Here is a 25,085-nt window from a genome sequence, read left to right as displayed (position 1 = left end):
ACTCCTGTACCGATTCTTCCTTTCGCTCGTCCATTCGATTCCCCTTGTTTCACCTGTAACTCCGGTGATCTCGGTATCTTGGCTCTGATCTTGTCCTTTCTCAGCTCTCAGAAGGACTCTGTATTCCGTGTTGTCGTCTAGTCCGGTTACTCTGATCCGGTCTCCCTTTCCAGGGACCCTCAATTTCCTCTCCTTCCCATTCAGGTGAATAAGAGTCACAATATAGCGATCTGGAAAAGACTGAGGTCTTTCCCATCTTAGCAGTAAAGAAGAATAGCTGACCTCAGCCACACGGAAACCACGTGGAGTCTCAATCTCTAAAAAAAAAAAGACACACAACAAAGACATAATGAAACAAGTCAATCTTAGGTGAGACTGGAGGCTGCATATGTAAAATTAGCTTGGTCAAATTGGTCGTTATTCCGATCGCTCGTCTCCATATGTTATTATCATGTCGGCAGCACCTCTGTTTACACAGGGAGATGTGTTGCCGACAACGATAATATTACATTCAAGGATCCTAAGATGGTCTGAGGACTGAGTAATGTGAAGGAGTGGTTGCTAGGGACACGCGCTACCTGACAAGGACATATAACATGCTGTAATTATTAGGCAATGTATCCCTAGCAACCAGTCTGTCTGAAGTGACTCAATGTTTTCTGCAGCTCACTTTTCAACTTTGTAGTGTGGACTGGGACAGAATCAGCAGAGTCATCTCATAATCATTGGCACGGGATTTAATGACAGATGACTCCTTTACTGTATTGTTAGAGGCCTAGATAAGGCAGGATTGTAACACCACACATTATGCACACAGATAAGGCTCTGTATGCAGCTCCGCTGTTATTCACTAGTCTCTGTACTCCATCTCTTCCTGGAGAAGAGCCGATGGTAGACTACCTCTGATCCAAATGACAGATAAGAGAATATACCTATTCGACTCTTTTACCATCCTGAGAAAAGCTATAGATTGCCGTTTTGCGCAATAGAACCAATCACATGAGCATCCATGAATTTATTTTCAAACACAGCTTCGGAGCGGCAACATGTGAGTCTTTTTTGGTCCAGATATCTTCAGAAGAGTCTATTTTCTTCTGTTGTGCTTCATTCATATTTCTGGCGACAGAGCCAAGCTATTTTGGAGGGATCCAATATTTCCAGCAATAAAGATTTAACTGTGGAACACATTACTTTCTAACAATTAGCCAAGAGAAATACAGATCCTGGCGTATATCAGGTTGCACATAGTACAAACTTTATGTTTGGGATGGTCTTGCCTCTGTTGACTTCTTTGCACCCTCTATACTGCAACATGTTGGCTCGTGTCCATGCTATACTCACTTGTTTTGGCCGTTATTGATGTTTCGGGCCCTAATGTTGAGTCTTTCCGAGGTTGGATATTTATGATATATTCTTCACCTGGAGCCAGACCGGTCTGATGATATGTGGTCAAGGAGCCTTGAATTGTATTGGTTATGACACCATTTTCCTTCTGTAGTATAAAGGACCATTACACATCAGAAAATCATTTTATGGATAAAATTAAAATAGTCAAAACAGGCCACAAAAAATAAAACCAGTAGAAATGTTGGACAGTTCAAACCAATATTAGACCGCGGTACTTTATGACGACTATGAAGCTTTACAGAACTAGAGCACATCATCTTTGTAAATGAACGCCACATCATTAATAGACAAACCCATGATAGACAGCCACAGCCGGTGATCCTCTCCACTGTCGAAACCAGATGGAGTTATCTTCCGATAGACCTCATGGGCTCTGTTGTGGCTAGACCCTATTATCATCTCAGAACCTGAGCCCACTGAATAAAGTTATGGTTCTGTATTCAACCCTGAATGAAACTCATTACGAAACGACATTGTATAAGACATATGGCCATATGACCGGCAACTCACTACATGCCCAAAACTTACTGAATTGTTGGAGCAACTTCCATAAGAAAAGATATATCCACCCCTGAAAAAAACTGTAACGGCACAGAAATCCAACATCTTCTAGGCCACCATTACTATACCATATCACCTTCAAATGTTATCATGTCAAGGTCTTGCTTTGTATATACAGTACACTCAGTCCTGGCATCCGATAATCCATAGATTGCGATAGGAGGAGACAACTGAGCAGAGATAACCAATTATTAAACTAGATATAGTGGTATTTTAAATGATCCTGTTATTTTTAGACTTTTGCCATGGAGGTTCTATACCCTTAGAAATAAATTTATTAGGCTTTTCTATCACCGTCCCATAATACAAAATGTTTGTCAGGACTCTTTATGCCCTTTGTACTGTATTAACTTTTTGTATATTTTTCTATTCTTAGTGATAAGGTCCACGTGTCAATGGGTTTCCATAGACTAAGGATCATGAGAAGAAAGGATCGGAGTAAGGAAAATTAGTAATATTCTTGTATTTGGGTGAGATAGAGTCACGTGCGTCATGTGATATAGTCTACCCTGAGCCAGATACTCTACTAACACCAAACTCTCCAAGCAATCACCAGGTAATATTTAGAAAGCCTCTTTACATAAATTGTAACGTATCCACTCAATTTATTAATAAAATAGTACATTTATAAATAGTTCCGATCTACTATTCACAATCCAAGGACCATCTAAAGACTCAATGTCCACCTCATGCCTGGTGATGCTTTCGAAATTAAAATTGGTTGTTGTACGTGGACAACGTGATGTTGTGAGTGACAATTCTGTGGTCTAATATATATTGTCCTACCTTGGTTTTAAAAGTGATGTCATATAAATCAGGGGCAGACGGAGGTTGATCCCACTCCAAGGTGACAGTTGACTCTTCTTGTAAGGTCACACGAAGTCCGGTCACATCGAACACTTCCGTAGCTTCTACAAAACATTAAAGGAGTCATTACTGTTTTGGGGGTTAATGCTGATTGGATTCCTTATGACTGTGTAATATTTAAGCAGATCTTGCACTTCGTATCATTGGCAGAATGTTGGCTGACCTGCCATTAGGTAGGGGCTGAAGGTTTAAGAACATATTTTGTGACAAGCTCAACTTACCTGCTCACCAAAAACATCATGCTTTATGAGATTCTGAAGATTATATTGAGGGTTGTAGTTAATTCTTTAGGGCAGTATCCTACATTTTGGAGGAAAATACTGCCAATTACCTTCTCTTTCAATTGAGGAGTTCTGCGTAAGATTGCAGATGGAAGTCATTAGGTCACTTGATGTATTTATAATGGAACCCTTAAGAGCAGATTTGGGTGTACTCTACTGGATAAACCAGTAATCAAGAGGGTATATACCATAATGACAGCCCAATCTAAGGTTAGTGCCGCTGCCATCCTCTTCCCAATGGATATTGAGAGTCCTCCTAGTTTCCATAGGCATTACAATGTCACTGTGGGGGAGGGATACTAGTTCAAGTACCACCCTTTTCTCTTACAATGGATAGGATGGGTGTTGAGCAATCATCGGATAGGAAACACATTTTGATTACTCCTATGGAAACATGAATATGGTAAAATGTCTACTCCATATCCATATCCAGGTCTAATAATTAGTCTAAGTCTAACTTGAAGGACTTGCAAAAAAACTGAAAAAAAAATCATCAGGAACTTCATGAATGTATAAAAGTTTCCCGAATGACCTTCAGTCGATCTGTTACAACTATAGGAACTAGGCTCATTCTGAGTTTAGAACTTACCCGATGAACAGTCAGGACCACTGAAACCCTTCTTACATACGCAGACACCACTTGTACATTTTCCTCGTCCGTTGCAATTTCCTGGACAACTCTTGGTTCCACAGACAGGTCCAATGTAGTCAGTATTGCAGATACATTTCCCATTCACGCACTGTCCATTGTTGTTACAGTTCCTGGGGCAAACTTTAGAGCCACAATCGGGTCCTGTGTATCCAGGAGTGCAGATACAAACACCATCTTCACAACGTCCATGGGTATGACAGTTGTCAGGACAAGTTCTAGATCCACAGTTCAAACCTGAAAATCCAGAATTGCAGATGCACTTCCCATCATCACACCTTCCCTGGTTATGACAGTTTTCTGGACATGTTTTAGAGCTGCAATCCGGGCCAGTGTACCCAAAATCACAAACACACACTCCATCTTCACACTGGCCTTGGTTTGAACAGTCACTGAGACAGGTTTTAAGTCCACAGTCTAAGTCAGTGTATCCAGTATCACACTGGCAAATCCCATCATCGCAATATCCCCGATTGTTGCAATCATTGGGACACGATCTTGACTCACACTGAAGACCACTATAGCCCGAATAACAGATGCACTTTCCATCGTCACATCTACCATGATCGTTGCAATCATCTGGACATGTTCTAGCTCCACAGTCTGTGCCAGTGTAACCTGAATCACAAACACACTGTCCATCTTCACACCGACCTTGGTCATTACAATCTTTGGGACAAGTTCTAGAGCCACAATCTGTACCGGTATATCCAAAGCTACAGACGCATTTGCCATCTTCACACTTGCCCCGTTTATGGCAATCATTGGGACATGTTCTAGACTCACAATCCAGACCTGTATATCCAGGCTCACAAATACAAACACCATCATCACACTGGCCGCGATTGTGGCAGTCATTTGGACATGTCCTAGTACCACAGTCTACACCAGTAAATCCATAGTCACAAATGCATACTCCATCTTCACAGTGACCCCGATCATAGCAATTATTGGGACATGTTTTAGTGCCACAATCTAGACCGGTATATCCAGACTCACAAAAGCATACTCCACCTTCACAACGACCTCTGTCATGACAGTTTTCGGGACAAGTTCTGATACTGCAGTCCACTCCTGTGTAGCCGGGGGAGCAGACACAAGTTCCCCTCACACACCGTCCATGTCTAGTGCATTCAGCTGGACATATTCTGGTCCCACAAACTGGCCCGACAAAGCCAACATTACAAATACACTTGCCATTGATACATTGTCCATTTCCACTACAGTTCTTTGGACAAGCTTTGGACCCACAATCTGGTCCAGAAAATCCAGAGTTACAGATACATACTCCATCTTCACACCGCCCCCGATTGTGACATTTGTTGGGACAGGTTCTTGATTTGCAGTCCGCTCCTGTGTATCCAGAATTACAGGTGCATTGACCATCCTCACATGTGCCCTGGTTGTTACAGTCATTGGGGCAAGTCCTGATCTCACAATCAGGACCAGTGAACCCAGAATAACAAATGCATTCTCCATCCTCACATCGGCCACGTTTTTCGCACTCGTCGGAGCAGACCCTGATTCCACAATCTGGACCAACAAATCCAGGATCACATATACACTTCCCGGAAATGCATTGACCTTGCTCATTACAGTCCTCAGGACAGGCCTTATACGCACAGTCTTCCCCATAAAACCCACTGTCACAAATGCAAACCCCATCTTCACATCGGCCATTGTTGTTGCAGTCATTAAGACAAGTTCTAATACTGCAGTCCGGACCTGTAAATCCTGTATCACAAACACAAACTCCGTCTTTACAATCACCCCGGCCTTGACAATTTTTGGGGCACCCTCTTGAGCTGCAGTCCATCCCAGAAAACCCGGGATTGCAGACACAAGCTCCGTTTTCACATTTTCCTCTATTTAGGCAGTTCCTGGGGCAAGTTTTTGTACCACAGTCTGGACCAGAAAATCCTGAAAAACAGACACAGACGCCTCCTTCACAGTCCCCTTGATTCATGCAGTTTTTGGGACAAGTTCTAGAGCTGCAGTCTTCCCCAGTAAATCCAGAATCACAAATACAAACTCCATCTTCACACCGTCCATGATTGTGACAGTTGTTGGGGCAAGCTTTAAAACCACAAGACACACCGGAGAAGCCCTCAAAGCAGGTACAACGCCCCTTTATACATCGGCCTTGATCGTTACAGTCCTCAGGGCATGTTTGCAGTTGGCATTTGTCCCCCATATAGCCATCTTTGCACTGGCATTGGCCGTCTTCACAGGTACCACGAGCATCACCACCACATCCTCCAGGACAATCCTCGGCAGTCTGGGTACAGGGAGGAGGCTTGAGGCTGGCGGGGTCATCTGGAAAAAAGAACCTAAATTACTCAGAGAAGAGATAACTGGGTGAAATGTTACATGGTTAGTACGGTTGAAAAAAGACACATGTCCATCAAGTTCAACCAAGGGATGGGAAAGGGAAGGGAAAGATTTCTACTCATAGGAGCTAATATTTTTTTGTTCTAGGAAATGATCTTTGCCTTTTTTGCAGCATCTCCTGTCCCTGCTGTGACGGCTCGTGCGGTAGTCTATTCCATAGAGTCACAGATCTCACAGTAAAGAAGGATTGTCGCCTCTGCAGGTTGAACCTTTTTTTCACCAGACGGAGGGAGTGCCCCCTTGTTTTTTTAGGGGATTTTCCATGGAACTGGATTTCACCATATTTTTGTATGTGCCATTAATATATTTATAGAAATTAATCATGTCCCCCCTTAGTCGTCTTTTTTCAAGGCTAAATATGTTTAATTAATTTAATCTTTCCTCATAACTTAGATTCTCCATGCCCCTTATTAGCTTCGTTGCTCTTCTTTGTATTTTTCCTCCTTTCTATGAACTGGAGCCCAGAACTGAACTGATTGTTCTAGATGAGGCCTCGCTAACGCTTTGTAACATCCCTGTCCCGCGAGTCCATGCCTCTTTTAATACACGACAATATCTTGCTGGCCTTTGAAGCAGCTGATTGACATTGCATGCTGTTATTTAGTTTATGATTTACAAGTACACGCAGATCCTTCTCAACAACTGACCCCCCCAGTGTAGCTCCCCCTAGGACATATGATGCTGCAGGTTGTTGGTACCCAGATGCATAACTTTACATTTATCTACATTAAACTTAATTTGCCAAGTGGACGTCCAAACACTCAGTGTGACCATAACGGCTTGTAATTTATTAACATCTTCCATAGACTGAACTATATTACATAGCTTGGTGTCATCTGCAAAAATAGAAATGGTGCTATTAATCCCATCAACTATATCATTAATAAATAAGTTGAATAATAGTGGTCCCAGCACTGAACCCTGGGGTACACCACTTATAACCGGGGACCATTCAGAGTAGGAATCATTGACCACAACTCTCTGGATACGGTCCTTGAGCCAATTCTCAATCCAATTACAAACGATACTTTCTAAACCTATAGTCCTTAATTTACCCATTAGATGTCTATGGGGGACAGTGTCAAATGCCTTTGCAAAGTCCAAAAACACTATATCCACAGCGGCCCCTCTGTCTAGGCTTCTGCTCACCTCTTCATAAAAACAATTCAGGTTGGTTTGACAACTTCTGTACTTAGTAAAACCGTGCTGGCTGTCACTTATAATACTATGTTTGTCACATAATCCTGTATATAGTCCCTCAATAGCCCCTCAAACATTTTCCCCACAATGGATGTTAAGCTTACTGGTCTATAATTAGAGAGCCCTTTTTGAAAATAGGTGCCACATTTGCCCTGCGCCAGTCTCGTGGCACTATACCAATCACTAGAGAATCTCTGAATATTATGAAGAGGGGGACTGAAATAACTGAACTAAGCTCTTTAAGAGCTCTAGGGTGTAACCCATCTGGTCCCAGGGCCTTGTGCATATTTATTTTATATAACTTAGCTTGGACCATATCTACATTCATCCAATTTAGTATATCAACTGATATATTAACAGCACTGGCACCGGCAACATCAGCTCCTCAGCACTGGCACCGGCTACATCAGCTGCACTTTCTTCTGTTGTATATACTGAGCTAAAGAACCCATTTAGTAACTCTGCCTTCTCTTCATCCCCTGTGACCAACTCCTCATTACCACTATCGAGGGGTCCTACTTGTTCAGACCTTGGCTTAGCTATCTATCTATCATATCTATTTATCTGGCTCTATCTATCTTTTGACTCAGAGGAAGAAAGAAAAAATTCTCATGAGGGAAGCTGCTATTTTTTCTCAAAATAGGGATACTTTATAATAGTCGTCCTTGTAATATTTCCAGATAGTTGTAATCTTTTATGCAATGTCTTACAAAGACATCCCAAACACTTTCAGATCCATTCTTAATGACTCATAATACCAATAGTATAAAACAAATGTGCTTAAACATCAGAAAATGATAAAGTCAGAAAAAATGAATAACCAGAGAACTCTATATCCAAAGCAAATAAAGAGCTATAATAAATTATACTTCATGACCGCCTGGATTACAAACAGGGACTGAGCCGACACCAGAGTTTGGATAAACTTGCCTGCATTATGTCTGTTTCATAAGACGAGAGCCAATAAGGGGCAGCCGTTGATTTAGTTCTAGTTTTGGTCAGTGCCATGTTCTCAACAACCACTTGAAAAGACTATAAATAATACTTAAAGTGAATGTGCATTTTTTTTTTTTTATCTAAATAGAGGCAAAATTCTGTGCTGAATAATTTCTGAATTGATCTTTATAGAGGTCGGAGATCCATTTTTCTGATAGAGCTCCAAATCTCCTGCATAGACATAGAGGTAAATGATAATATTCTGTCTTCCTCCAGTCACCACTAGAGGGAGCTTATGAGCTCACCGTATACTGTTTATAGAATTGTATCTTTTAATTATATGTTTATGCAGGGGGTTTGGAGATCTGTATCAGAAAATTACAGCTTCGACCACTATAAAAATATATTAAAAAGTTTGGACCTAAAAATGATATTGTGTTAACACTTTAAGCACTATGGCAGTCGATTATACCAATGGATTCTGCTTTTACACTGAAGTTTAGTTAAAGTTGCCTGTTTCATCTCAGTAATAATTCTGCTTCTACAGAGTATAAAGTTCTTGGAAAATAAACAAGTCTCTGGAAAGATTGTAATAAAAGTATAAATAAGAATAAATAAGTCATTGACTCAGCGCATTCTAATTACTTTCTTCCAAGAACTATAGAAATGTCTTATTTTACGAGCCGTCCCGACCATCCGTCACCGTGACATGAGCAACCCGCTTCATTCCATGTTAGTCCGGGACTCCACCAGTAAGTCACGGCTGATGCCATTTTTATGTTCTTGGTCTTGGTCCCCGCTCATTGATGCCAACGGGTAATTTAGTTAAAAGTCAAATAATGTTTCCTGTCATTTGTAAGAATGGAAGTTGCTCATCAAGAACAATGGGACATAGATTTAGACTATAGCTAGAGGGGCTGGAATGGCCGCAAACTGCAGAGAACTATTCAAACTTGGCAACGATATTTAAATGTGTTTTTATCTTCTACTCCCACAGAAAATCTGACTGTTGTCCAGTTACAATGAGTATTTCTGCAGTCTGCGAACCTGGATAAACATTATTTTATGAGTCTAGTGGGAACACAGCGATTGCTAGCCCTGGTGCCAGAAATGGACTGAAACCGGCTCCTCCACCTCCCCTCCAAAAACTTCAAGGGCAAACGTCTTAAAGACAAAAGCACCTGCATTCAGATAATGCAGAGCAAGTCTAGTCCATAAATGCCCCCCATCTCTAACCTTAGGGCTCATGCACACAGCGGTATTAGGACTCTTTACAAGCTTTGAGCTCAGATATACAATATGTAGATGCATTGCTACAAGTGGAGCGTACCTCTGTGATACAGTGAAGTACAAAAGTGCTGCCCCTCTACTGGCCGGTAAGGGGTGCTGCCTGTGGTAAAGTTCTCACCTTCCCTCATTGATGGTGCACCCCCGGATATACTTGTATCAATACTCACCTTCTTATTCTTCTACTTAGGTCAATAATCTTCTTATTCAAGAACCTTACTTCCCCAGTGTCAATGATATTTACTATAAAATTAGAATGGAGACAAGTACAACGCATTTCGGGGCTGACACTGGTCTGTTCCTCGTCTATAGACCGTTTCTGGACTAAGTAGAATCTGATCAAGTTCTACGCGTTTCATGACTACTTTGTTATTCTCAGGTTTCGACAGTTGTCACTTGTTCTGGTCTTAGAAGAGATATCAGTCTCGAAATGCGTTGCACTTGTCCTACTGTTTATTCGTTCTGTATTTCAGGCATGTTAGCGGCATATTCAATCTGCTATTTATTTCCGTAGAATTGCTCCAATGTGGAATTACACGTCTTTCCTTTCCCATAAACTTGAAATACTGTGCGTAACTAAAGGGATGGGTGCGACTAGGAAAGTTTGTGAGAACAAAGATGAACGAGTGGGTGAAATGGAAAAGTAATTTCCATTTTTAAAAAGTGTTTAATGGTTGCAAATCCTGGGAAACCCCATCTGTCCCGCTCATTAAGACAGTGACCATGGATGGGGTGAACGGAGCGATTGATAATGGTCGAATTTAATATGAAACAATTAGGGTTAGTTAATAGGTTTTCGCATTATACTTGGGTCTGGGGTCACCACACTTACCCGCACCACTTTGAATATTACTACAGCAGTTTGACGTGCACTGTCCTTTTATGTCCCTGACCAACTTTTCCAAAATTGCCAGGCGTTTCAGCAGGGCTCGGACCCCTTCTGCTTCTGGACATTGAGGCTGGGTAGCGATGGGGGGTGCCGACAGAGATCCCCCAAAAACGATGATAATGAGAGATAACGAAAGGAGGGACATTATATAAAAGTGGGACAGATACCTGGATCACCTGTGAAAAGGAAGGTGAGATGTTAGAAGATGGAGCCTGAAACCTGAATTTACAATAAAGGAGATGATTGAGATGATTGACTTAATGGTGGTAGGTATAAGGTAACTGAAGGGAAAATGACACAGTAGGAGAATAAGTGGAGAGGACCAGAAGAGTAGATGTAGGATTAAATTAAAATGAAGGAAGAGTGTAAATATGAGAAAATGAAATGTTTGGAACAAATAGAAGGGGAGAGTTGAAAAGAAGAGATAAATGGAAATACTGTACATAGAGGAAAGGGAAGAGCAGGGATGGATATGAAGAGACGAGAGAAGATGAGGGAAAGTGAAGGATGATTGTGAAAGGACAGATTGAAAGGATGGATTGGAGATGAAATGAGAAAAAAGACAAAGATTGGAGGAATATGGAGAAGACACATAAGAAGAGGAGAAATGAAAAGGGGGGAGTAGGAGCGGAGGGAAATAGAGAAAGCTATAAAGAAGAGATGAGTGAGGAAAAGGAAGATTGTATGAAGAAGGGGAGGAATGGAAGGAAAAAGAGGAAAACTAGGAAGAAGAGGAGGAGTGAAGGGAAAAGAAGAAAGGTGTGTGGTAGAGGAGGAGTATAGGGAAAAGAAGGAAGGTGTGTGGTAGAGGAGGAGTATAGGGAAAAGAAGGAAGGTGTGTGGTAGAGGAGGAGTATAGGGAAAAGAAGGAAGGTATAGTATGAGGTAGAAGAGGAGAGAAGAAAGCTATAAGGAAGAGGAGTGAAGAAGGAAGAATAAATGACTGAGGTAGAGGAGGAGTGAAGGGAGAAGAAGGAAGGTGTGAGGTAGAAGAGGAGTGAAGGGAGAAGAAGGAAGGTGTGAGGTAGAAGAGGAGTGAATGGAGAAGAAAGAAGGTGTGAGGTAGAAGAGGAGTGAATGGAGAAGAAAAGGTGTGAGGTAGAAGAGGGGTGAAGGGAGAAGAAGGAAGGTGTGAGGTAGAAGAGGAGTGAAGGGAGAAGAAGGAAGGTGTGAAGTAGAAGTGGAGTGAAAGGAGAAGAAATAAGGTGTGAGGTAGAAGAGGAGTGAAAGGAGATGAAGGAAGGTGTGAGGTAGAAGTGAAGTGAAAAGAAATAAGGTGTGGAGGTAGTAGAGAAGTGAAGGGAGAAGAAGGAAGGTGTGAGGTAGAAGATCAGTGAAGGGAGAAGAAGGTAGGTGTGAGGTGGAAGAGGAGTGAATGGAGAAGGCAGGTGTGAGGTGGAAGAGGAGTGAATGGAGAAGGCAGGTGTGAGGTAGAGGATTGAAGGGAGAAGAAGGAAGGTGTGAGGTAGAGGAGTGAAGGGAGAAGAAGGAAGGTGTGAGGTAGAGGAGTGAAGGGAGAAGAAGGAAGGTGTGAGGTAGTAGAGAAGAGAAGGAAGGTGTGAGGTAGAGGAGGAGTGAAGGGAGAAGAAGAAAGGTGTGAGGTAGAGGAGGAGTATAGGGAAAAGAAGGAAGGTGTGAGGTAGAAGAGAAGAGAAGGAAGGTGTGAGGTAGAGGAGGAGTGAAGGGAGAAGAAGAAAGGTGTGAGGTAGATGAGGTGTGAAGTTAAAGGAAGGTGTGAATAAGAAAAAGAGTGCATTGAGAAAATAAATATATGGGAGGTGGGTGAGTAGAAGAGGGAAGGGTAAAGATGTAGAAGGAACGAGAAAAGGTAAAAAAAATAAATGAGGAGAGTTATAAGAGAAAGTAATGAGGGCGCTGTAGAAGGCTGGAGATGTATACAAATAGTAACTAGAGACAGGTGAGAGTAATGGATTATGGGTAAGGGAAGAAAGAGGGAGATGATTGCACACAATTAGAGCCTTCGTGCTGTATGAAATCCATATGGTTTCCCATTTCCTGCACAATATCCATACAAAACCTGCAAACAATCTAAATTAACCCCAGGGAAAGCTCCGACAAGGTCACCGAATCAGTGCGGCAAGAGAGACAACACAGAATGGCCTCCCTGCCAGGGACTGTACACGGGATCACACAATGTCGCTAACACTGGTTTATATAAATATTAATAATTCCATGAAAAAACATGAACCTCTCAGGTTCTCCAGAACGTCTCCATGATGAGGTCTAGTACCTCCAGATGCTGTCAGTTTGATGGGAACCTCATTATGGGCTCATACAGTTACAACTACGTGAGTTTTGGGTTTCCTCTTTAACCCCTTCGCGCTCAGGTCAGTAATAGTACGTCCTGCTAAGTAGAACGTTCGCGCTCAGGTCAGTACTATTACTGACCTGAGTAAACACGGCGCCATCTTTCCCCGGCGCGTGTCTGAGCTGTGATACCTGCTGTTTCCGACAGCAGGCTATCACAGCTTAGTGTGCAGGGACCGATCGCGGTGGTCCCCGCCGATTAACCCCTTAGAAGCCGCGTTCAATAGCGATCGCGGCTTCTTAGGGGTTAAGCTGCCATCGCCGGCCTGCTACACGATAGCGGGCCGTAATGGCTACTATGGCAACCAGAATCCTAACAATGGACTCTGGCTACGCCATCGACGGAAGCCTAGTGGGTCCCGACAAAATCAGGACCCACTATGCTTGCTGTCAGCGAACAGCTGACAGCTCTAATACACTGCACTACGCATGTAGTGCAGTGTATTAGAATAGCGATCAGAGCCTCCTGCTCTCATGTCCCCTAGTGGGACAAAGTAAAAAAAGTGTGAAAAAGTAAAAAAAAGTTGTGTAAAAATAAGAAAATAAAAGATTTAAAAGTAATAAAAGTAAAAGTCCCCCTTTTTCCCTTATCAGTTCTTTATTATTAATAAAAATATATAAATAAACAAATAAACTATACATAATTGGTATCGCCGCGTCCGTAACGTCCTGAACTACAAAACAATGTCGTTATTTATCCCGCACGGTGAACGCCGTAAGAGAAAATAATAATAAACCGTACCACAATCACAATTGTTTGGTCACTTCACCTCCCAAAAAATGGAATAAAAAGAGATCAAAAAGTCGCATGTACCTAAAAATTGTACTGATCGAAACTACAGTTCGTTACGCAAAAAATAAGTCCTCGCACGGCTTTATTGATGGTAAAATAAAACAGTTATGGCTCTTAGAATAAGGTAACACAAAAAATTAATTATATTTTACAAAATGTATTTTATTGTGCAAACGCCATAAGACATAAAATAAAACTATAAACATCTGGTATCGCCGTAATCGTATCGCCCCGCAGAATAAAGTGAATATGTCATTTATAGCGCACGGTGAACGCTGTAAAAAAAATTGAATAAAAAACAATAGTAAAATTGCTGTTTTTTTAGTCACCACGCCACCTAAAAATAGAATAAAAACTGATCAAAAAGTCGCATGCACCCCATGAAAACTACAATGCATTCCGCAAGGGGTCTAGTTTCCAAAAAGGGGTCACTTTTGGGGGGTTTCCACTGTTTTAGCACCACAAGACCTCTTCAAACCGGACATGGTGCCTAATAAATTAAATTAAATAAATTAAATGTCACCTCTACTTTGCTCTAAATTCCTGTGAAACGCCTAAAGGGTTAATAAACTTTTTAAATGCTGTTGTGAATACTTTGAGGGGTCTAGTTTCTGAAATGGGGTGTTTGATAGGGGTTTCTAATATATGGGCCCCTCAAAGCAACTTCAGAACTGAGCTGGAAACTAAAAAATAAAATAAAAATGAGGCAATACTTCGCTTCTTACATTATACTGATAATGAGCCGTGCCCACCCCGAGATGACCCCAGTTTTGACCGTTTGTATAAACGGAGACCCCTATTAGACCGTTTCAGTGCCCGGTTTTCCCAGCATTCACCCCCGAGAAGTGTATTTCTATAGATGAGTCCTTGGTACATTTGAAAGGGAGGCTTCAATTCCGCGAGTACCTGCCGGGTAAGAGGGCAAGGTATGGCGTGAAGATGTATAAGCTGTGCGAGAGTGCATCAGGGTATACCTACAAATTTAGGATATATGAAGGGAAGGACACCAGTTCTCAGCCCCCAGAATGCCCCCCCTTACTGGGAGTTAATACAAAAATTGTGTGGGATTTGGTGCACCCACTGCTGGACCAGGGTTACCACCTCTACCTGGATAATTTTTATACCAGCGTCTCACTCTTCAACTGCCTCGCTTCCAGAAGTCCTGCGGCATGCGGCACTGCTAGAAGAAACCTGAGAGGCCTCCCTAAGACTCTGCTTGGGCAAACCCTCAGAAGGGGTGAGAGCAGGGCACAATCTAGCAGCAACATATTGTGTGTCAAGTACAAGACCAGGGAGATGCCACACCAGTACCCATGTACCTGTACGAGGTACCAATACAGGGACCCCCAAACTAGACTGCATCCTGGACTACAATAGGTACATGGGAGGGGTGGACTTGTCAGATCAAGTCCTGAAGCCTTACAGTACTTCTGGAAGCGGGGCCACAGGCATCGTACCAGGGCAACACTTTTTAGGAGAAGTTCCCCAAACTGGCAAGAAGGGAAAAAGTCAAAAGAGGTGCAGAGTCTGCTATAAGAGGGGGATAAGGAAGGACACAATATATCAATGTGACGCGTGTCCCGAAAAACCAGAGCTCTGTATGAAAGAGTGTTTTCAAATTTATCATCCATCCCTTTATTTTTAATTTACCCCAGTTTTACTCGCTCTGATCCACTTCGCACAGCTTACCCCTCCTCCTCTTTCCCCTCTGAGCCCTGCTGTGTGCCCAGGCAGCTGATAACAGCCACATGTAGGGTATTGCCGTACCCGGGAGAGCCAACATTACAGTTTATGGGGTGTAGGTCTCCGGTGGCACATGCTGGGCACAATATATCGGACACTGACATGGCATATATATAGAAAATTGCAAATCTCACTCTGCACCATCTGCTGCGCATTATCTTTTACACAATACCTGTGGGGTCAAAATGCTCACTACACCTCTAGATGAATTCCTTAAGGGGTGTCGTTTTTAAAACGGGGTCACTTCTCGGGGGTTTCAACTGTACTGATACCTCAGGGGCTTCTGCACACACGACTTAGCACCAGAAAATTCCCAGTAGGCCACATGGTGGTCCTTTCCTTCTGAGCCCTCCCATGGGCCCAAACGGCAGTTTATCACCACAAATGGGGTATTGCCGCACTCAGGACAAATTGGGCAACAAATTGGGGCATTTTATTCCTTGTGAAAATAAGAAATTTTGAGCCAAAACTACCTCTTATTGGAAAAAATTTCATTTTTTTGAATTCACAGCCCAATTCAAATAAATTCTGTGAAAAAACTGTGGGGTCTAAATGGTCACAACACCCATAAATAAATTCTTTGAGGGGTGTAGTTTCCAAAATGGGGTGAATTCTGGTGGGTTTCCATTGCTTTGATACCTTTGGGGCTCTGCAAATGCGACATGGCACCCGAAAACCAATCCAGCAAAATCTGGGCTCCAAAGAACACATAGCGCTCCTTTCCTTCTGAGGCCTCCCATGGGCCCAAACGGCAGTTTATCACCACAAATGGGGTATTGCCGCACTCAGGACAAATTGGGCAACAAATTGGGGCATTTTATTCCTTGTGAAAATAAGAAATTTTGAGCCAAAACTACCTCTTATTGGAAAAAATTTCATTTTTTTGAATTCACAGCCCAATTCAAATAAATTCTGTGAAAAAACTGTGGAGTCTAAATGGTCACAACACCCATAAATGAATTCCTTGAGGGGTGTAGTTTCCAAAATGGGGTCACTTCTGGTGGGTTTCCATTGCTTTGATACCTTTGGGGCTCTGCAAATGCGACATGGCACCCGAAAACCAATCCAGCAAAATCTCTGCTCCAAAGAACACATAGCACTCCTTTCCTTCTAATACCTCCCATGGGCCCAAACGGCAGTTTATGGCCACAAATAGGGTATTGCCGCACTCAGGACAAATTTGGCAACAAAATGGGGTATTTTATTCGTTGTGAAAATAAGACGTTTTGAGCCAAAACTACATCTTATTGGAAAAAAGTTTTTCTTTTTAAATTCACAGCCCAATTCAAATAAGTTCTGTGAAAAAACTGTGGGGTCTAAATGGTCACAACACCCATAAATAAATTCCTTGAGGGGTTTTGTTTCCAAAATGGGGTCACTTTTGGTGGGTTTCCATTGCTTTGATACCTCTGAGGCTCTGCAAATGCGACATGGCACCCGAAAACCAATACAGCAAAATCTGGACTCCAACAAACACATAGCGCTCCTTTCCTTCTGAGCCCTCCCATGGGCCCAAACGGCAGTTTATCACCACAAATGGGGTATTGCCGCACTCAGGACAAATTGGGCAACAAAATGGGGCATTTTGTTCCCTGTGAAAATAAGAAATTCTGATCAAAAATGACATCTTATTGGAAAAATTGTCATTCTTTTAATTTCACAGCCCAATTCAAATACGCGCTGTGAAAAAACTACGGGGTCAAAATGGTAACAATAACCATAAATTAATTCCTTGAGGGGTGCAGTTTCCAAAATGGGGTCAGTTTTGGGGGATTCCTACTGTTTTGGCACCTCAACACCTCTCCAAACCTGGCATGCTGCCTAAAATATATTCTAATAAAAAAGAGGCACCAAAATGCACTAGGTGCTTCTTTGCTTCTGGGGCTTGTGTTTTATTCCACGAGCGCACTAGAGCCACATGTGGGACATTTCTAAAAACTGAAGAATCTGGACAATACATATTTAGTTGTGTTTCTCTGGTAAAACCTTCTTTGTTACAGAAAAAAAATAGAATAAAATTGAAATTCAGAAATAAAAACGAAATTTGCAAATTTCACCTCCACTTTGCTTTAATTCCTGTGAAATTCCTGAAGGGTTAAAAAACTTTCTAAATGCTGTTTTGAATACTTTGAGGGGTCTAGTTTTTAAAATGGGGGGTTTTATGGGGGTTTCTAATACATAGGCCCCTCAAAGCCACTTCAGAACTGAACAGGTACCTTAAAAAAAAGGCTTTTGAAATTTTCTTAAAAATATGAGAAATTGCTGTTTATGTTCTAAGCCTTGTAACGTCCAAGAAAAATAAAATAATGTTCTAAAAACGATGCTAATCTAAAGTAGACATATGGGAAATGTGAACTAGTAACTATTTTGGGTGGTATATCCGTCTGTTTTACAAGCAGATGCATTTAAATTCTGAAAAATGCTATTTTTTCTAAATTTTCTCTAAATTTTGCAATTTTTCTCAAATAAAGACTGAATATATCGACCAAATTTTACCACGAACATGAAGCCCAAAGTGTCACGAGAAAACAATCTCGGAATCGCTTGCATAGGTTTAAGCATTCCGACGTTATTACCACATAAAGTGAAATATGTCAGATTTCAAAAATGGGCTCTGAGCCTTAAGGCCCAAACTAGGCTGCGTCCTTAAGGGGTTAAACATTCTTCAGGTTTATTCCAGATTCCATATGAATATCACTACATATCTGTACTGGAATTATCTTTTACTGGAAATACAAAGTCAATCTATTAAAAGGGCAAGAAGAGAGTTGGGTTTACCGGAACATCTGGTCTTTACGTTTTTTGATTAAGTCAAGATCCTTACAGCTTCTGCATTAATGATAACGTTACTGCACATTTTCCAATCACATTCATTGTGCATTTTGTACAAAAAAAATAAAAACATGGCTGCTTTCTACCCGAAACAGCGCCACACCTATCCACAGGTTGTGTCTGGTATTGCAGATCAGTTTCATTAAAGTGAATTGGGCTGAGTTACTATACCACACACAACCTATGGATAGGTGTGGCGCTATATATATATTTACTTTCTCTTCTTACCCAATGTTGGAGATGAACCAATAGAAACCCCCATCCTTTCCCTTCCCCGATACATTAGAGGAGCTGTCTCCTGAAGACAAGTCATTTTTAAATGGAAGTCAGAAGGGTGATTAGCTGGCATCTCTAACCCCTAGTGATCAGCTGTTTTGGCTGGGGGAAGCCATGTTGACTACTCATTTCCCTTGCAGCGCCATCTTCAGGGAAAATTAGAATTACATGCCAACCATTGAAATGAGTGGCCATCTATAGGTGTCGGGTCCTCCTGAGCGGTAGCCGCTCTTATAGAGCAGCTCTCCATTTTGACTCATAGAATGGGAGAACTTTTTTACACCCTAAGGTCTCTTGCACACGACGGTTGTGCCACTCGAAACGTTTTTGACGGCATCCAAGTGGCACCCGATCGTCTCCACGGACCGATTCACTTTAGCCGGTGAATCGGGTCAGTGAAAAATGGTCCGAGTCTCCGATCCGTGGAAAGATAGAACATGTCCTATCTTTCCTCGGATCACTGACGGGACTCGGACGGCACACACGGTCGTGTGCATGAGGCTTAATAGGGCATATGGACAGGAGTTGACTTCATGGGACAAACCCTTTAAAGAGGATCTGTCACCTCTCCAGATGTTTATTTTGATAAATATTTGTATTCCCTATGAAATATTAATTTTAGAACAGATTTTCTTAGAACTCTGCGTTGTGCCATTCCTCTGTTATTCCTCCTAAAAATTCATTAATAAATTGACAACTGGGTGTGACCATTTCTCTTGTCAAAGGGGTGTGTCCCTACACAGTCTCTATGTCAGCACTGATTGGACATTGTCAGTCTGTGGAGGGACACACCCCCAAGTGGTAACACCCAGTTGTCAATTTATTCATACATTTTTAGGAGGAATAACAGAGGAACTGCATAACGTAGAGTTCTAAGAAAAGATGCTCCAGAATTGTTATTTCATGGGGAATATAATTATTTACTAAAACAGATGTCAGGGGAGGCGACAGCTCCACTTTAAATAAACCAATTTGCGGCTTGTGATCTATTGGCCAGTGATTCAACAAATTAGCGAATCAGTGAAGGGAATTGATTTAATCACCGCTTACCAACACTAAATTGTCCAAAACAATCATAAGGACCCAACAGAGATTTCGCAACCAAGGGAATATGCAACAGCAGACGAGCCACAGACTGGGGGCACTGGTCTGCATGGCCTGAACATGTCCCCTCTATATCGCAGTGCCACATAATAATGATGATATGGCTTACGTCTATGGGAGGCAGCGGACACGGTTATAGTTCTCTGGTGCATACACAATCCCTATTTTATATCATACAGCTGGAGTATCGAGCGCTCCACAGGCACAGGCTGCGCTGTTATGTGTCTGTAAATCCTGTTGCTACTTAGAGAAACATCAAGAAATAACTTCCGTGTGCCAAAAGAACAAAAGCTGTGTACTGCTTGTACTGTAAAGAATCCTTACTAAGAGGAAGGAATCCCATAAGGTGAGACAGATGGTTCTGCTGTGCCCCCCGCTATGTAGCCGTAATATAATAAATGACGATTCCTCGTTACCGCTCAGTAGTGATCACCTCTTACCTTAGTACTAAAATATTCCATTTCCTTTTAACTCTTGTTGGCAGGCTGTGAAATATTTTGGTTACATAACGTGTGCCCCGTGTCCAAAAAATTATTGTGTGAGGTTAAGATAATGTCGTACCAGGGATTATACACAAGCAGAAGCGCAGAGTGAAGCCCCTGGGTCCCGGTACAAATCTGCACCATGACACCCCCCCCATGTATGCAATGGTTAGGACTGCGTAGATCCATACATGTCCTAGTATTGTATAATAGCGCGAAATACGGTTATTACATTACTGCGCAATTATAATGATATGCCGCCATGTGGTAACACGAAAAACACCCAGGAGGATTAACCCCTGAACCGCCCTAGACCACCAGGGTTGCTGACATTAACTCTTGAACCGCCCTAGACCACCAGGGTTGCTGACATTAACTCCTGAACCGCCCTAGACCACCAGGGATGTTGACATTAACCCCTTTACTGCCCTAGACCATCAGGGATGCTAACATTAACCCCTTTACTGCTCTAGACCACAAGCGATGCTGACATTAACCCCTGAACCGCCCCAGACCAGGGATGCTGACATTAACCCCTTTACTGCCCTAGGCCACCAGGGATTCTGACATTAACCCCTGAACCGCCGTAGACCAGGGATGCTGACGTTAACCCCTTTACTGCCCTAGACCACCAGGACGCTGACATTAACTCCTTTACTGCCCTAGACCAACATGGATGCTGACATTAAACCCTGAACCGCCCTAGACCACCAGGGATGCTGACATTTACCACTGAACCGCCCTAGACCACCAGGGTTGCTGACATTAACTCCTTTACTGCCCTAGACCAACATGGATGCTGACATTAACCCCTGAACCGCCCTAGACCACCAGGGATGCTGACATTTACCCCTGAATCGCCATAGACCAGGGAGACTGACATTAAACCATTTACAGCCCTAGACCACCAGGGATGCTGACATTAACCCCCAAACTGCCCTAGACCACCAGGGTTGCTGAAATTAACTCCTTTACTGCCCTAGACCAACAGGGATGCTGACATTGACCCCCGAACTGCCCTAGACCACCAGGGATGCTGATATTAACCCCTTTACTGCCCTAGACCACCAGGGATGCTAACATTAAGCCCTTTACTGCTCTAGACCACCAGGGATGCTGACATTAACCTCTGAACCGCATTAGACCAGGGATGCTGACATTAATGCCTTTACTGCCCTGGACCACCAGGGATGTGGGCATTATCCCATTTACAGCCCTAGACCACCAGGGATGCTGACATTAACCCCTGAACCACCATAGACCAGGGATGCTGACATTAAACCATTTACAGCCCTAGACCACCAGGGATGCTGACATTAACCCCTGAACCGTCCTAGACCACGAAGGATGCTGACATTATCCCCTTTACTGCCAAAAACCACCAGGGGTGTTGGAACTAAACCCTTTAATGCCCTATACCACCAGGATGCTGAGAATAATAACCCCTTCACTGCCTTAGACAACAGGAATTTTGACGTTGACCTCTTAAAGACACTAGACTATCAAGAATGTTAGCATTGACCCCTTAGCTACCCTACACCACTAAGGATGTATGTATTAACCCTTTCACTACTCTAGAAGTTGGTTATTTTAGACAATAAAAGTCTTTGCATGATGCCACGTTCTTTTTGGTTGGCGACCCTTCACTAGACCCGGGATATCTTCCTGAATCTGTGGAATCCCATCCAAGCGGAGGACGTTACTGTCCTCACCCTAATATAATACTGTGGTCAATTATATTCCATTTATACAATGACCTCCAGGCTATGGTGGAAATAAAATAATTATGTATAAAGGGAAATATTGTGATGAATGGATCTCAAATCTGTCTAATTATACAGTAAGAGGGCAGACGTGTCACCTGAACCTCTGCAGGAACTGTCTGTCAGATTAGTGTCACCCAGCTTTCCCTGGAAATGATACAACTAAGAAATAGTTGGATAGAGTTTTAAGTCTTCACATAAGAGGACAACAGATTTATATTTATTGGTGATTTGGTATTTTTGGGAAGAATATTTTCTTGAAGATCTAGAAATGGCTCATGTTCTGTGTGGACGTGTATAACATCGCAGAGACATTGTCACGTATAGCGCAATGGTTGTTCCATTATGGAGATGTGAGGCCTGTGCAGACAGGATCAGTATTCTCACTCTTTACATCCAGGAGCATGGAAAGTGGTTAATTCCTAAACTGTCACATAAGACGAACCTGACAGCTCCCAGCAAGAAGATAATCCCCATCCAATACAAGCAGCCATTATCATTTCTAGAATTCCATCCAGTCTATAATATCCTCCGAGCAGCGTCCACCAGACACAACGTGACACGCGGACACGGGGTACAGGACAATGATACGCTGGCACTTGGGGTACAGGATAATAATACACTGACACTTGGGGTACAGGATAATGACACACTGACACTTGGGGTACAGGATAATGATACACTGACACTTGGGGTACAGGATAATGATACGCTGGCACTTGGGCTACAGGATAATAATACACTGACACTTGGGGTAGAGGATAATGACACACTGACACTTGGGGTACAGGATAATGATACACTGGCACTTGGGGTACAGGATAATCATACGCTGGCACTTGGGGTACAGGATAATGATACGCTGACACTTGGGCTACAGGATAATAATACACTGACACTTGGGGTAGAGGATAATGACACACTGACACTTGGGGTACAGGATAATGATACACTGGCACTTGGGGTACAGGATAATCATACGCTGGCACTTGGGGTACAGGATAATGATACGCTGACACTTGGGCTACAGGATAATAATACACTGACACTTGGGGTAGAGGATAATGACACACTGACGCTTGGTGTACAGGATAATGATACGCTGACACTTGGGGTACAGGACAATGATACACTGACACTTGGGGTAGAGGATAATGACACTGACACTTGGGGTACAGGATAATGAAACGCTGACACTTGGGGTGCAGGATACACTGACACTTGGGGTAAAGGATAATGACAATGTCACATTCTCGGGGTCCCCAGGACAGTAAATAGCTCATCATAGTTAACCCCAAAATTACAACATTTCCAATGACTACATCATCAATCTCCCCGTCATGTGGGTGCAATGCTCTGCAGCTTCATCTACTCCAGAAAACTTCATCTGAACATTTGAACCTTAACACCCTGCGCTGTATTATATCCTCAGGCACCAAACATTAACTCTGCACATCCTGAACTGGCTCATATATATGCGCTGCCCCTTAACAGCAGTGCCCGAGGTGCCCACATTGTAGTACAAAGACCTGAAGCATGCTATCACCGATATGTCATCCATTTCCATAGCACATATTATCTTATACATTATATTATTATATTCCTAGTACTTATGAAGTGAAGATGTTGGGAGCCACGTTCATGATGACATCATACATGGCAAGGCAATATCATAATAAAATATAATATACTGGCACCTTGTATGGCAGCCTGTATTGTATCAATTCACTATACCCATCGCTATGCCCACTGGTAGATAACATCAGCTTGAGAGGTCCAATACAGACTACCTTAAACAGCAGCACCTGCAGGGCGGCAGGAATTTGAGTTCTCTCTTTTTATCAGAAAAATTGTAATTGTTACGAGTCCAAATAATTTTGTGAGTTTATGAAAGGGGTTCTCACAATCCCGGCAACATGATATGATATAATTGGTATGATATGATATAGTATGGTTTAATATTATATGACATGAAATTGTATAATATATGGTATGACATGCTATAATGGGGTAAAATATGAAATGACATCATTTATATGATATGGTATATGACATAATCTTATATAGTATTGTATGATATGATAGGATATAATCTGATAGGATATAATAAGGTATGATATGATATTATATAGTATGATATATGTATAGTATTGTAAGGTATAATACGGTATATTATATCTAATCTTTTGTAGTATAATATGACATAATATATAATCTGATATAGGATCACATGATATAATATGTTGTACTCTGATATGGTATTACATGATATAATGTGGCATAATAAATAATCTCATATGGTATAGTATAATATAATATAAAGTGGTATAATATATAATCTGATATGGTATACTATGATATATGATATGATTTGATATTGTATGACTTGATATAATATAATGTGGTAAAATTCATAATTTTATATGGTATAATGTGATATAATCTGATATGTATAGTATGATATAATCTGATATGTACACTATGATATAATCTGATATGTATACTATGATATAATCTGATATGTATACTATGATATAATCTGATATGGGAGGTTTTACAGCAGAGAAAGTAATGGAATCACTAACCTTTTAAGCAGGAAAAGTTTCTCTGTGTTGGGTGAATATAATTCCAATTCAGTCAGGGGCACCTCGGGGGGCACTCTGGACTGGTCACCCTTCTACCTGTGACCTCTGCCCGTCCTTCCTTCTCATGAGTTCCTCTGCCAGATGTTTCTGTGATGTCTCTCTCCGGCCCCGTGTGTGGATGTGAATTGCTGCTCTCTGACTCCCTGTGTTCTGGGTAGCTGCACAATGACTGACGGATGGAGAGAGTGAGAACGGGAGAAGGGAGGGAGAGATACGTCCAAGTTCTGATGTCATGGTTAAAGTCCTGATCACATCTGTAATGACATCAATGCGTCTTTCAGGCTTCTCTGTGCTCCTTCCCTCTCCCCCTTCTGCTCCTTCTCTCCCCAGTCCACCACCACCATCATGTTCATCCTTCTCTCTCTTCATCCATCTTTTCGCCCTCCTCACACGTCCTCATTCCGGGCCCATGGCTGTTAATCTCATGTTAATCCCTTGTTCCCCCTGTCTCCTTGTCTCTCACATCTATCTGTATTCACATATATTAAGAGGACCATAGACATTGACAGACCCTCGCCCAATGCCAGATGTCATGCTCGGACCTTTCCTGCCCAATTCTATTGCTTCCCTTGAGATAGATACCACTGGAGAGGTCTGGCAGCCCCTTATCTACCCTGCCTCCAGAGGAAATGAGGCACTGGGCAATAAATA

At 42.2% G+C, this 25,085-nt stretch overlaps 1 protein-coding gene across 1 annotated transcript in view; it reads right to left on the bottom strand.

The window, feature by feature from the left end:
- Nucleotides 1–24,661, bottom strand: part of TNXB (tenascin XB) — a 62,756-nt gene extending 38,095 nt beyond the window's left edge. Inside the window, exons 1-6 of the mRNA XM_075836473.1 lie at nt 24,375–24,661; nt 10,412–10,644; nt 3,706–6,081; nt 2,755–2,879; nt 1,342–1,492; nt 54–317 (exon numbers count right to left, since the gene is read on the bottom strand). Of these exons, the coding sequence (XP_075692588.1) occupies nt 54–317; nt 1,342–1,492; nt 2,755–2,879; nt 3,706–6,081; nt 10,412–10,613 (3,118 nt within the window). The 5' untranslated portion in view covers nt 10,614–10,644; nt 24,375–24,661. The remainder of the gene's footprint in view (nt 1–53; nt 318–1,341; nt 1,493–2,754; nt 2,880–3,705; nt 6,082–10,411; nt 10,645–24,374) is intronic.
- Between the last annotated feature and the right edge of the window lie 424 nt (nt 24,662–25,085).

This window comes from Rhinoderma darwinii, chromosome 8 (assembly GCF_050947455.1).
Source record: "Rhinoderma darwinii isolate aRhiDar2 chromosome 8, aRhiDar2.hap1, whole genome shotgun sequence".
Lineage (NCBI taxonomy): Eukaryota > Metazoa > Chordata > Amphibia > Anura > Rhinodermatidae > Rhinoderma > Rhinoderma darwinii.
This window is presented reverse-complemented; position numbering and strand designations above follow the sequence as displayed.